Source organism: Equus quagga, chromosome 4 (genome assembly GCF_021613505.1).
Source record: "Equus quagga isolate Etosha38 chromosome 4, UCLA_HA_Equagga_1.0, whole genome shotgun sequence".
In the NCBI taxonomy this organism is placed as follows: Eukaryota; Metazoa; Chordata; class Mammalia; order Perissodactyla; family Equidae; genus Equus; species Equus quagga.
Window position 1 is genome coordinate 135,721,739 of NC_060270.1, and position 15,535 is coordinate 135,737,273.

At 33.9% G+C, this 15,535-nt stretch overlaps 1 protein-coding gene across 5 annotated transcripts in view; it reads left to right on the forward strand.

The window, feature by feature from the left end:
• The window catches only part of SGO2 (shugoshin 2), a 28,549-nt gene extending 13,314 nt beyond the window's left edge, over window positions 1–15,235 (forward strand). For 4 of the 5 annotated variants that reach the window (XM_046657737.1, XM_046657736.1, XM_046657739.1 and 1 more), the window contains 4 exons: window positions 6,219–6,454; window positions 7,656–10,847; window positions 12,300–12,450; window positions 14,893–15,235. In XM_046657737.1, the coding sequence (XP_046513693.1) occupies window positions 6,219–6,454; window positions 7,656–10,847; window positions 12,300–12,450; window positions 14,893–14,908 (3,595 nt within the window). In that variant the 3' untranslated portion in view covers window positions 14,909–15,235. Of the gene's footprint in view, window positions 1–486; window positions 613–6,218; window positions 6,455–7,655; window positions 10,848–12,299; window positions 12,451–14,892 lie in introns of those variants that run through there. The other variant, XM_046657740.1, reaches the window with a different exon arrangement.
• Window positions 15,236–15,535: the final 300 nt, after the last annotated feature.

Below are 15,535 nucleotides of genomic sequence, written 5' to 3' on the forward strand. Positions count from 1 at the left end.
CTTCAAAACCCAGTTAAATACTGACTTGCACACTTCTGCCTGAACTAGACTTTAAATGGTTTTTTTCAGTCTGCTTCCTTTAAACATAGAAAAACATTTACAAATAAATAATGAAATAAATTGTTAATATTGTACCGGTAAAAGAAATTGAACACATCCTCTAATAGAATTCAGTTTTATACTTTGAAATATTCTTCTGCTTTCCCATACACTCTAGAGAAGAAGGAGGCTCAGGTGGACCTTTAGCAACACGAGTTGGAATCACACTGCTTCAGAGCACTTAGATTTTTGTATAACACAATCAGTGTTTGTGTGTGTGATGCAATATTTGGGTTTCATCAGCCTGTAGTTCCCTACTGAGGAGGAATGAGATGGTCTGTGGTATTTGCCACAGCTCGTACCTCCAGGGCTCCAAGGACACTTCCCATCAATTCAACAGTCAAGTTCATCTGTAGGAGATGTAGTAGAACTCTTCGGTTCTTTTTTTCCTTTCTCCCGGGTCACATTGTTTTCTACTAGCCTCATTGTTTTCTACTAGGTAATTTTCCTTTCTTGTAATATGTTTTATCAAGTTTTGGTATTTGCATTATACTGGTCACAGCAGATGAATTGGTAAGTGCAGTTCTTTTTCCATTTTTTGGAAGTGTTTGTGTAAAATTGTTTTTTTCTTTAAATGCTTGGGAGAAGTTTATCTGGGCCTGTGGTTTTCTTGTGGAAATGTTTTTGATAACATCCCATGTTAATGGATGTAAAAGTATTCAGATTTTCTATTTCTTCTTGTGTCTAGTTTGTTGACTTTTGAAAAGAATTTGTGCATTTCATCTATAGTACCAAATTATTAGCTATAGTTGTTCATAGTATCTCTAATTATGTGTTTAATGTCTGCAGGATATATAATGATGTTCTCCTTTTCTTTCTCACTATTTCTCAATATTCTTTCTCAATATTCTTTCTATTTCTTTCTCAATACTTCTTGATTAATTTTGCTCTAAAAGTTTATCAGTTTTGTTCATCTTTGCAAAGATAGTCCTCTTTAGGGCTATGTTGATCTTTCTTTTTAGTATTTTTGTTTTCTATTACATTTATTCTTGTTATTTCTTTTCTTCCTGTTTTGCTTTTCCATTTCAATTTAAAATTTTTTATTATTATTACCATTATTTGCTTCTTCAGATTGTGTAGATTACTGAGTTTCAGTCTTTCTTTTAAAAAATACAACTATTTTCCTGTAAGTACTGCTTCAGCTTCATCTCACAATTTTTGATAGTCTGTTCTGATATATTTTTTGGCCTATAGATCATTTACAAGTATATTATTAAATTTCCAAACAGCTGCTTATTTTTTTCTAGTTACTTTTTGTTGTTGGTTTCTAGCTTAAATCCATTGTAGTTACAGAACATTGTTAAAATGATTTTAGGTTTTTGAAATTTATTGAGACCTACTTGGTCTCATCTTGGTCTAATTTGGTAAGTATTTCGGGTTCACATGAAAAGAAAGTGTACTTTGTGGTTGTTGGATGCAGTATTCTATATGTGTCAGTTGTGTCAAGTTTGTTGATTGTATTGTTCAGATCTTCCGTAGCCTTCCTGGTTCTCTTGTCTGTTTATTCTATCAGCTATTGAGAGAAGTGCCTTAGTGTACCACTGTGATTATGGATTCATCTGGTTCTCCTTTTAGTTCTGTCAATTTTTGCTTTATATATTTTAAAGTTATTATTAGATGCATATAAATTTAAGGTTGATTTCCTGATGAATTGATTATTTTATCAATGTGAAATATTTCTAGAAATGATTCCTACTTTAAAGTCTACTTATCTGATATACCATTTCTATGGTATGTCTTTTTCTATAACTTTGCTTTCAAACTCTCTGTTATATTTGAAATGCATATAGATTCATCTTTTTTAAAAAAATAAGTTCAGTGTAACATCATAGAATATTTAGTATGTTTATGTTTAATCTAGTTCCTGATATAGTTGGATTTATATCTGCCATCTGGTTATTTTCTATTTGAGCTACCTGTTTTATGTTCTTTTTTCTCTCCTTACTTGATTTCTTTCGAAATCAAATGTTTTTCGTTACAGTAGTCTCCCCCCTTATCTGCAGGGGATCCATTCCAAGACCCCCACTGGATGCCTGAAACTACGGATAGTACCAAACCCTTTTATATTGTATTTTTGGTATATGTACATACCTATGATAAAGTTTAGTTTATAGTTTAGGCACAATAAGAGATTAACAGCAATAACTAATAATAAAATAGAACAAGTATAACAATATACTGTGATAAAAGTTATGTGAATGTGGTGTCTTTCTCTCTCAAAATATCTTATTGTACTGTACTCATCCTTCTTGTGATGACATGAGATGATCTAATGCCTGCGTGATGAAACGAAGTGAGGCAAATGACGTAGGTGTTGTGACATAGCGTTATTTTTGGACCTTGGTTGACTGCCGGTAACTGAAACTGTGGAAAGCGAAACTGAGGATAAGAGGAGACTACTGTATTTAATTTTTCTTAGCTATTAACTTATCTTCTGTTCCTTTATGATTGCCCTAGTGTAGCAATATTCATCCTTGATTTATTACACTATTATACAAAATATTACTTCACCACTTCTTCAGTAATGCTAGCACCTTGGCATAGTTCAATTCTGCATTCCTGTGTTCTGCCTTTCTATTATTATGGATTTTCATTCAGCATATGTTTTAGTCCCACAAACTCCTACTTTCATTGTTTTGTGTAGTAGTCAGTTTTCATTTATAATTACCTACATATATAACTTTTCTATTTTTTCATATTACTTCCTTCAATTTTTATTTTATGCTTGTTCATAATCTTATTTTTATTATTATTTCAGCTTTATTGAGGTAAAACTGACAAATAAGCTTCCTGCATTTTGATATTTCCTTCTGAGATAATTTTCTTTCTGCCTGAAGAAATTCTTTATTATTTCTTTTAGTGCAAGTACTGGCAATGCATTCACTCAGTTTTTGTTTTTCTGGAAACATATTTATTTCACCTTCATTTTTGAAGAGTATGTTTATAAAATTGAGGGTTTGGAATTATCTTTGAGTAATTTAAAAGGGTCATTTCATTGTCTTCTAGCTTCTATCTTTTCTTTTGAAAAGTTAGCACCATTTTTGCAAGTTGAAGTTCCTTTTTATTCTGCTTTGCTGAGAGTTTTTCTAATGAATTTGTATTTAATTTTGTGAAATGTTTTTTCCTGTATCTGTGGAGAAAATCATGTCTTTTCTCCTTTGTTCTTTTAATATGATGACTTCACTTGATTTTCTCATGTTAAACCAACTTTGCATTCCCAGAATAAATTCCACTCAGTCATGGTGTATTATTCTGTTTACATATTGATAGATTTGATTTGCTAATATTTTCTTAAAGATTTTTATACCTGTGTTCATAAGAGATTGATTTATAATTTTATTATTATTTCTTTGATAGGTTTTGATAAAGGTTATGCTGGCTTTGTAAAATGAGATGAAAAGCATTCCCTCTTCCTCCATTTTCTGAAAGAGTTTATAGAGTTGGTTTTTCTTCTTTAAATGTGTGGGAGAATTCACAAGAGAAGTAATTTGGGCCTGGAGTTTTTAATTATTAATTTGATTTCTTAAATAGACATGGGGCTTTTCAGATTTTCTATTTCTTTTCAAGTCAATTTAGAAACTATTTGTCTTTCTGGAAAACCATTCATTTCATCTTGGCAGTCAAGTATATTGGTATAAAGTTGTTTATAACGTGCCCTTATTCTTTTAATGCCTGTGACATCTCTAGTGTGGTCCTTTCTTTCATTCCTGATATTAGTAATTTGTGTTTTCCATCTTTTTGCTCAAACTAGCTAGAGTTTCGTCAGTTTTATTGATCTCTTAAAAAACTCAGCTTTTGGTTTCATTGATTTTTGTTATCAATTTTTCTTCCATTTCATATGTCATTAGTGTCTGCTCCTCACTATTTCCTTTCTTCTACTTACTTTTTAAAAAATTAAGATATAATTCACAGATAAAATTTCTCATAACATGAAATTCGCCCTTTTAAAGTATACAATGCAGTGGTTTTAGTATGTTCACAAAGTTGTGCAACCTTTACCACTATCAAATTCCACTAGAATATTGCCATCACTCCAAAAAGAAAGCCTGTATCCATTAGCAGTCACTTCCCAGTCTCCTCTTCCCTAGCCCCTGGCAACCACTAATCTACTTTCTGTCTCTATGGAATTGCCTATTTTGGACATTTTATATGAGTGGAATCACACAATATGTGACCTTTTGTGTCTAGCTTCTTTGACTTAGCGTAACATTTTCAAGGTTCATTCATGTTAGCATCTATGGTACTTCATTCCTTTTTATGACTGAATAGTATTCTATTGTACAGATATACTACATTTTGTTTATCCATCATCAGTTAATGAACATTTGTGCTATTTCCACTTTTTGGCTTTTATGAGTCGTGGTGCTACTTACATTCGTGTAAGAGTTTTTGTATGGACATAGTTTTCAGTTCTTTTGGGTATGTACCTACAAGTAGAATTGCCGGGTCACGTGAAAACTCTACATTTAACTTTTGGAGGAACTGCCAAACTGTTTTCCAAAGCTGCTGCACTGTGTTACATTCCCACCAGCAAAATGTAGGGTTCTAGTTTCTCCATATCCTCACCAACACTTATTATCTGTCCTTCTGATTCTAGCCATCCTAGTGGGTATGAAGTTGTGTCTCATGGTTTTGATTTGGATTTCCCTTTAACTAATGATATTAAGCATATTTTTATGTGCTTATTGGCCTTTTATATATATCAGGATCATTCTCTGTTGATTTTTTTCTCTCGAGTTTGAGTTGTTGTCTTATGGTTTCATATGTTGGATAATATTGGACTATATCCTGGACATTGTGAATCCTACATTGTAGAAAATCTGGATTCAAGTATGTTCTTTCAACAAATTTGATTATTTTATTTTAGTAGGTGGTTACCTTGTCTGAACTTAAACTTCTTGCTTCTCTGTTGTGAGCAACATATGGAATCTCGTTTCAGTTCTTTTGTCCTTAGCCGGGCTGCATGGAATCTTCTTCACATATATATGATTTGGGAGTCAGCCAGAGATTTGGGAAGAGTTTATACACAAAATTTGGGGCTCCCCGCTCTACCTCTCATTTATTTTCCCCGTCACACACAGTTTACAGCTGTTGTAGTTGTCCTGAATTCTGTGGTTGAACTAGACTGTGGGTTTCTAAGTTTTTAAAAATGTGGCAGTGACTGAGGTTGTAAACAGTGGCAACTCACCCTTTTTCTAAGTGTCAAACTCCCTTCAGTTTCTACTTGTTTTTTGTTCACTTTTTTTAGTGACTTCAGGTAATTGTTTTTTTATATTTTGTCCAGAATTTGTAGACATTATGTTTGATAGGGTTGGATTCAGTAGTAGCTGTTCGACTGTAACCCAGAATCAGAACCTCTGTCCTATTTTTGTTAACTTGTTTCTTCAGGTGGCATAGAAATTTCCTCTGAATGGCTATTCTAGTAATACTTGCCTTTAAATTTTTAACAAATAGTTTGCAAGATTTATTTTGATCATCATCAATAATTTTTAAATATCTATGATTCATTTGGCATACAAGGCAAAATCTTTAGCGTTGGGGGATTATACTCTTCATTGTTTGAATTCAAGAAGGTTAGATTATCAGATTGTTTCTGTGAGTTTCTGTCCCGCCCCCCCCCCCCCATAGATTTAGCTACTCTAGGAATATGGCTTTAATTTGCATGCATGCCTTTTGGAAACATAGCAAACGTTATTTCACACATAACTTTACATGCAATTGTAGTTATTTGAAACCAAAGTAAGAATTTTGGGTATTCCATAAAATTAATTATAGGAAAACTATAAATATTATGCATGAGTATTTGTAAGTATGTTTGAAATTTATTCATTTCATCAGTATTATTATCCTAATAGCCTAACCAGTAATTATATCAGTGATCTCCTTCTGGGGCCCTTGGAGCTGTGGGGATAAGAAGCATTCCTCTTTATTCCAAGGTTTGTACTATTAGAAACTATCTGTTTTTTACTTGTAAGTTGTCTTCACTGAACACAAAAGGTAACAAGGTGGGTTCATGGTTGGATCTTAAATAAATGGAATATAGAAAGAACTATCCATGTAATTTTCCAAATACTTTTTGTAAAATACAAAATTTCCCATTCTTTCCCACTTTCCTTTAGGGTTCCATTAACTTCAAATGATGATGATGATGATGATGATGATGGTAAAGAGAAAATGCAATGTGATGACAATATTAAATCAAAGATGTCACCTGATATTCCCTCTTCAGTATCAACAAGACAACCTTTATCAACTCAGTGTAATTTGGAATTATTATTTCTTAAAGAAAATAATCAGAATGTGTGTGGTTTAAGTGATTCAGAGCATATTTCTTCTATTGATATACTTCCCAAAGGTAAGGTTGTTAGTTCATTTTGAGTATCATTATTAAGTAGTTAGGTTCATCAAATTTTTTTCTTGAGGCATGGTTTATAAACAGTTAATAAGTTAGATCTGTTACGTTATGGATTTACTAACTTTTGCTGTTTAAAATTGCTGGTGAAAAATTTAAAAATAAATATGCTGACAAATGTCAAATGCACCATGGGCTAATACTGTTACTCTGGGAGCAGTATTTAGAAGTAAACCTGCCTAAAGAGCTTCTCTTGGTATCTTAGCTTATGAATTAAAAGGTACCATACCCTGCTTAACAACAGGGATACGTTCTTGAGAAATGCATCGTTAGTTGATTTCGTAGTTGTGCAAATATCGTAGAGTGTACTTACACAAACCTAGATGGTATAGCCTACTACACACCTAGGCTGTATAGTACTAATCTTACAGGACCACCATCATATACATAGTCTGTCATTGACCAAAATGTTTTGTGCAGTGCATGACTGTATATTTATTAAGTTTGGTCTTCTCCTTTTCATAGATAGAAAAATTGGATGCTTAGATAGGTGTAGTGACTTTTTAAAAATCATAACCAATTAGTGGTAAAGCGAAAACCTGAGCCTGGCTAATGGTTTAGTTAGAGAAAATGACACATTTTATTTATGTGGTATTTCAGAATAATAATCCTATGGTGTAGTCTGGCTTTGTATTTGTCATAGATTTTCAGATTGGGATATGGAACCACAACTATATTGAATTTAGAGCTTAGAATTATTTTTCCTTTCTAAAAATTTATGTGAGTGTGTGTGTGTAATTTATATAAACTTTAGCTTCCTTCTCATAGCCTTTCAACAGTAATCCTTATCAGAGTTATTACTGTTATTTGGGTTCCTTTGCTGGCCTCCTCCCATTCTAGAAATATATTTTAGTGGCTCTACTTTTGGCTATTCTCCACTCTACTGTTGGGACCAAAGCAGAGTGAATTCTCAGGAATTATATTCCATAGATACAAGTATAAAATGTGGGTTATGAATACTGTGGTCATTTTGGCTTTATTTTTTATCAGCATAGATTCTTCATAATATAAGTATCTGAACAGAACAGAACACATTGTCAGAAATCTTCTCTGTGAAACAGTTTGATTTCTAATCTCTTTTGTTTAAAATGATAAATTTCATGTCATTTCTTATTTCTGAGTTTTGTTTCCCTTTGTTTTATAGAAAGCCATTCCCGCTCAGACCAAAGTTCCAATAGTTCTTTAATGAGTGAGATGAAAAACGTCCAGTCCATCAGCCACAGAAAGGAGAAACCATCTCTTGGTAATGTGACTGAAAGGAAAAAACGTGTATCATCTCGGGAATCAAAGAATCCTGCAGACGCTCCCTGTGTGACAGATTTAGAGCAACAGCAGATTTCAAGTCCAGGATTAAATCGGAATAATGAGATAAGTGATTGTACTAATGAAACAAATATTAAAATGCAAAGAAACATCCAGGGCCTTCCTGACACCTCTGAGTCTGCTGGTGAACCTACTGCAGAGCACGTGAGTCAAGTTGAGGGTAATGGCGACTTTCAATTGCAGAAAACTGTGTATGATGCTGACATGGACTTAACTGCAAGTGAAGTAAGCACAATTATTACAGTTTCAACAGGGACTAAAAATAAAAGTAATAAAAAACCAAATGATTGTGGAATGAAAACTTTCAGAAAAGTGAAAGATTCAAGCTCTGACAAAAAGAAAGAAAGATCAAAGAGACAATTTAAAAATAGTTCACATGTGGATATTGAGGAAAAGATTGAAAACAGACCAGAAAGAAGATCTGTTGTTCTGGATGGCAAAGGGGATTCAGAAGATCCAAATTTTATTTTCAATACTGAACAGCTGGCTCAGTTGAACATCCTGAAGAAAATTCATAATGGCTTCGATCAAGATGACAGACAAAGTACACGGTATAATAAAAAAAAGAAAAGAATATGTGTAACAGATGAACCAGAAGAACCGTACTTGTTCTCCCAAAGTTCAGATAAATTCCAACAGGAGAGTAAATTTGATATGGGTCAGAGTTCTCTAGCTTGTAATAAAAGTAAACCTTCTAGACAGACTTTTGTGATTCATATGTTAGAAAAAGGTAACTTGTTCCCAAACCAAAAGGATAAAGAAACCATTTCTGAAAACCTAGAAGCCACAAATGAGTTTCAAACAGTTGATCTTTCCACCAAAGATAATGGGAATTTACATGATTATGAGACCCAAAATTTGTTGGATTTGAAAAAGCATGTCACTGATATGCAACCTGCTCAGCAAAATGAATCAAAAATAAATAAGAAGCTTAGGCAGAAAGTAAATCGGAAGACAGAAATAATTTCCGAAATGAACCAGATATATGGCGATACTGCTAAAGATGCACATGGCCCAGAAGAAGGTAACTTTTTCTTCCAAATCCAGAAGGATAAAGAAACCATCTCTGGAAACCTAGAAGTTTCTAAAGAGTCTCAAATACCTACTCTTTCCACCATCAGTAATGGAAACCTGTGCAATTGTGAGACCCAGGATGTGTTGGGTTTTCAAAAGCAGATCACCAATGTGTCCATTCTTCAGCAAAATGAATCAAAAGTTAATAAGATTAGGCAGAAAGTAAATCGGAAGACAGAAATAATTTCTGAAGTGAATTATATAGATGATGAGAAAAGTGTGTATTGCCCAGGAAAGGATAACTCTTTCTTCCTAACCCAGAATGATACGGCAATCATCCCTGAAAACCGAGAAGTCCCAAGTGAGTTTACAATACATTCTCTTTCCACCAAAGATAGTGGAAACCTGTATGATTTTGAGACTCAAGATGTTTTGAGGGTGAAAAAGCCTGTCCGTGATATGCAGGCTGCTTGTCAAAATCAATCAGAAATAGATAAGAAGCTTAGGCAAAAGGTATGTCGGAAGACAGAAATAATTTCCGAAATCAACCAAATATATGAGAATAATGACAAAGGCATACATGATCCAGGAAAAGGTAACTTATTTTCTCTGGCCCTAAAGGATAAAGAAATCATCCCCAAAAGCCTAGAAGACTCAAATGAGTTTCAAACAGCTGGTCCTTCCACAAGAGGTAATAGGGACCTATGTGATTATGAGACTCAAAACATTTTGGGGATGAAAAAGCATGTTACTGATATGCCACCTGCAAAGCAGAATGCATCAAAAATAAATAAGAGGCTCAGGCAGAAAGTAAGTCGGAAGACAGAAATAATTCTGGAAATGAACCAGCTAAATGAATTTAATGACAAAGGTGTGCATGACCCAGAAAAAGATGACTTCTTTTCCCTAACCCAAAAGGATAAAGAAACCATTTCTGAAAACCTGGAAGTCACAAATGAATTTAAAACAGCTTATCTTTCCACCAAAGATAATGGAAATTTATATGAGTGTGAGACCTGGAATATGTTGGATATGAAAAAGCGTGTCACTGATATGCAATCTGCTCAGCGAAAGGAATCAAAAACAAGTAAGAAGCCTAGGCAGAAAGTAAATCGGAAGACAGAAATAATTTCTGAAATGTTCCAAATATATGAGGATAATGATAAAGATGTGCCTGGCCCAGAAAGCTATACAAAAGATCTTGATCTTAAAATAAATAAATCCAAACAAAGACTTGAATGCCAAGGTATTATCAGTAGAAACTGTATGGAAATCAACAGTAATGAAAAGGAAAATTGTGATCAAATTTCAAATCCTTGTAAACTTGTTAAAAAGCCTGGGAAAGAATCATCAGGCAGGGCAAAGAACGTTTTGGCAAAAAGTGAAAACAAACCTATTTTGCAGTTAACAGATTCTTCACAGACTTGTATCTCCTTAGAATCGGGTTTAAAACATGTTCCTAATGAAGCAGATTCTGATCCTGGAAACCAAATGGAATTATGTAACGATCTAAAGCAAAGCACTACAACTCTGAATAAAAACAGAGATATCCCCTCTGTGGAAGTGATAAAAGAAGGAGAGTGCCAGGTCAGAAAAGTCAGTAAGATGCCATCCAGATCAAAAAGGAAGACCTTCAGAGATCCTTCTCCAGAGAGCTGTGAAGTAACCAACACCATTCAGGGAGTATCAGATGAATCTGAACAAGCCGATAAGGAAAAAAATTTGGAAAATAATAAAATTGTCACAGTTAAGCCAGACTTTTACACAAAGGTGTTGACGTCTTTATCTCAAATATATTCACCTAATATACAAGAGTCTTCCTTTAACAGTGTTCATGAAGGTTCAATACCTTTAAGTATTTCTTCTAGTAAAAATCTGATAATAAGAGAAAATTTTGCCCTGGAGAGCTCACCAATCTTTCAAGTAAGTGAGGATGTGCATGAGAAGATGGAAGGGATGAAATGTAAAGTCAGCCAGAGGACACAAAAATCAGAAATAGGTAGGTCAATACCTGAGGTGATCAAGTTTTAAAAGTGTATTTTTTTTCACTTAACCAGTAAAATATTTCCTTTTATAACTGATATTTTTATAGAATTTAAAAACAGTATTTAACTGTGTTGCCTGATCTATGGAAGCAATATGAAGCAATTTTAAAAAGGTTTAATACTTTGGGAAGATAACCGTGAGAATGTCTTGGACTTTTATAACCTAAAACACGGATTTGGCCTTCACCACAAAGTTCTCCGATAATGGCATTAGGCAGATAATTTATTTCCTCATATGTTTGAAGGAAATTGAGTGTTTTCAATGTGTATAATAATGCATTGCCCTGGTTTGTTTAACAAAGCCACCTGCAAGTTTCCTAAGGGCGAGACTCTCCAACAGCGTATATTTAATGTGATCAAAGCATTGTTCTAGATGTTTTAGAGGATTAAAAAATAACCAATACCAGCTCCCTTTCCTCAGAATACATGGATGTAAAAGTAACAAACAGTGTTGAAATGTGGTAAATGGTGTAATAAAAGCACACACATTATGCTGAGGGCTATAATTGGGAGTCATTTGACTAGAGGAACCTGCAAAGGCGTCATGAAGGGAGCATTTTAGGCCCTTAGGGACAGGTAGGCTTTTGACCTTCAGTGTTTCTTCTTTGCCCCAGTTATTAAAATAGTATTCACTGAAGAAAATTGGAAGTAGAGAATCAGAAAATAGCAGGAAAAACAGTCAGTTGGGAAACTGCAGTCAACATTTTGACACATGCATACAGACTTGAATCTATGGATTTTAAATAGATACTTGAAATCCTATTATATATAACATTACTCATCCCACTTTTTCCCCTTAACATTGAATCCTAAGGATGTTCCTTTGTTAATAGAAATTTTGTGACATTTGACATTCCCATGTCAATTACAGTTTTCTACGGGGAGCCTAGCATTTCCAGTACATGTGTGTGGAACACTAGGATTTTGATGGATCAGGCTGCTCCAGTAGAAGGAATACTGGAGGGAAGGAAGGAGAAAGGTCTAGAGCTGCAGGACATGTTAGAGGACAGGAGCCATCTTTCGTCTCTGCTCCTCATGGTGCCTTTCACAGAGTGAGCCACTGATGACCAATGTTCCATGAATGCACATTAATTTGTGTGATTCTGTGAAGAGAGTTGAATCATGAAGAATTGTTATCAGCCTGTATGTGATTTCAGAATAAAATTGTTGCAGGCCACTTTGGTAGTTTATTTCAAATTTTAAGTCTCTTTTCCTCTCTTTATTGCTAGAAAAAAATTAAACATTTACAAATAATTTCAGTGTTACTATTGTAATGTTTAAAATTATAACTTATTGTTAAGTTTAAAAATTTGCTACCAACAATTTGCAAGCCATTAAATATCCCATATCTTTTCCATCTCTCTCTCTCTTTTTACAAATATTTCTGAAAATAATATTCTTTTCAGGAGATAGAACACTACAGGACTTGACAAATACCAATTTTGTTTCAAATAACACTGCTAAATCTGACAGTAAGTCAGAAGGTCTGTCTTCAGAGCTACCAAGCCGGAGAAGAAGGTGTACTCCTCTCGATTTAAAAGAGCCAAGTCTCAAAAGGTATGTATTTCAATGATATTCAGTGATTTCACTGTGATATTATATATGTTTTTTAAAAAATTCCTGCCTGAATTAGCATTTGAGTACTTCTGATTATCGATAAAACGTATACTGTTGACTTGTAACAACCACAGTATGATCTGGGTAAGAATTGAAGAAAGGTCTTTTATTCTTTGAACAGACTTTTAAAACTAATTTGTTGCCTATGATTTGCAAACCAGCGTTTCAATATCTGTTACCCACATTTATTTATTTTCTACCTTGTCCTTCAAAGAATTCAAAGTGGTTTATATGTCCTTTGGCCTCAAAGAACAGCACTCCTTTTTCTTTCTTTTTTTAAACTTCAGACATACCCCAACAAAGAGAAAATAGTACCTCCCACCCCCATGTATCCATCCCTCAGGTTCAACAGTCATCAATATTTTGACATATTTACTTCATCTATCCTTTTTTGTTGTGGTATTTTTTAAAGCAAATGCCTAATATTGGGTCATTCACTTCCTAAAACATTTCCATATATATCTCTGAAAAATAAGAACTTCTCAACCAAACTGGACAACAATGATCACATCTAACAAAGTTATCAATGTTATCATCTAATAGCTAATTCCTATTCAATATCTATTCAAAATCTATTCAGATTTCCTTGATTATCTCAAAAATGCCCAAATGCCTTTTACATGTGTTTTATTCAGAATCTCATTTTTTTAAAGAATAAATGAACCTGATCGTATTTGGGACAGTATTTTCAAAAGGATAGAGAAAAATATTGTTAAATGTTCACTTCTTTATGTTGTTTCAGTGTTTGGTTTTTTTATAAAATTAGATATTGGAGGTTCTGGCAGGTATTTTAAAACAATAACCAGCAGATGGCAGCAATACAGGAGAGGGTGCAAGAGAAGCAAATTAAAAGTGAAATAAAGGACCCAAGGGCTTTTTTTAAAAAACAGCTTTATTGAGCTATAGTTCACAAACCATACATCTCTCCATTTAAAGTGTACAAATCAGTGGTTTTTGGTATATTCATGAATATGTGCACCATCTCCACAGTCAATTTTAGATTTTCTTCACCTCAAAAACAAACCCCATGCCCTTTACCTATCGTTACCATACCCCCCAGCCCTAGGCAACCATTCATCTACTTCCTGTCTCTATAGATTTCCCTGTTCCAGACATTTCCTATGAATGGAATCATGTGATATGTGGTCTTTGGAGCTGGCTTCTTTCATTTAGCATAATGTCTTCAAGGTTTGTCCATATTGTAGCATGTATCAGTATTTCATTCTTTTTTATGACTGAATGATAGTCTGTTGTATAGATACACCACATTTTGTTTATCTATTTGTGTATTGGTGGACATTTGGTTGTTTCCACCTTTTGGCTATTATGGATAATGCTGCTATACACATTTGTTTGCAAGTCTTTTTGTGTACATATGTTTCTCTTCTCTTGAGTGAATTGCTTGTTGTGAACTCTTGTTGTGAATTGGTGGGTCATTGGTAGCTCTATGTTTAATCAGTTCAGGAACTGGTAGACTGTTTTCCAAAGATGCTACAGCATTTTACATTCCCACCAATGGTGTGCGAGAGTTCTGATTTCTCCATATCCTCGCCAACACACTTATTATTATTTGACTTTTTGATGATTCTAGCCATACCAGTGGGTGTGAAGTGGTGTCTTATTATGGTTGTGATTTGCATTTCCCTGATGACTAATGATGTTGAGCATCTTTTCATGTGCTTATTGGCCATTTGTGTATCTTCTTTGAAGAAATATCTATTCAGATCCTTTGCCCTTTTTTTAGTTGGGTTGTCTTTTTATTATTGAGTTGTAAGTTAAACTTTTTATGTTGGACTAATTTTAGACCTACCAAAAAGTTGTAAAAATAGAATGGAGGTTTCTCATATGCTCCTCACCCAGCTTTCTCTAATTTTAACATCTTACATACCCATGGTATGATTTTCAAAACTAGAAAATCTTATGCTGCAGTACTGTTAACTAAACTATAGACTTCCACTAATATCTCTTGCTCTTTTAGAATCCTATCCAGGATCTCACTTTGCCTTTAGTTCTTGTTTCTCCTTAGTCTCCTCTAGCTGCTGAGTGTGGCAGTATTTTATTCCTTAACCTGGGTGGCAGGTGCATCAGCTTTTACTTGATTGTTTTTAAATTGTATGTTTTCATATATTCTTACATGTATGCTAACGTTCATAATAAAAAGGAAATATGTAGGTAACATGTATAAAATCTATGTTGATAAATTTTTCTTAAACTTTAATACTTCCCACCATCACAGAGTATTTCAAATACATGGCAAAGCTTGTGATTTGAGGAAACAGCTTTCTACTGATATGAAGCAGCAATTTTCTTCTCCATGCTTCACAGCAAAAGCAGTAGTTCTGTGTTATTATTGTTAATCTTCCCTTTTTTTCTACCTTGCAGGAAGATGAGAAGATAAGGTGAATTTATGGATTCTGGTTTTTCTGAATTCTCAAACCATAACCTCTCAAAACAGATATATAAATAGGATCAAGAAAAGGAAACGCGTTTTGAAAAGTTTTAGGTTTTTTTTTCGTCTTCTGCGTTTTCCTGGAGTGTTGATTTATCCAGTCTTATGTTTAGATATATGCGCCTAAAGTAGCTGTTTTGTAATATTAAACTTAGGAAGTCATTTTGGTTATCCTGTAACTTATCCACCTGCTCATTTAAGCTTCTTTCAACCTCACAGCCCTTAACTAAACAATAGCTATTAACCTTTTAGCCAAATAAAATGTATTATAAATACTTTGCGCATTGGTTTTCTCACTGTATGCCAAGCTGTCTTGTTTTGTTTTGTTTTTAAACCGTTCAGTATATGGGAACATCTCAGAGGTTTTAAAAGTCACCCCCTGCCCCAGCCAGTCTTCTCTCACCCTTCATTCCTCTCCTTGCAGAATTACTTGTGTTATATGTAATCTGATGACTTGGCTGAGGGGGTTAACCTTTCAGGCTCTTGTGAATTTGGTTTTTATGACTTTATTTTAAAGCTCACCTACTATTCCAGTCATGAAAAGTAATAAATCCTATTCATATCTGAGCTCAAGGT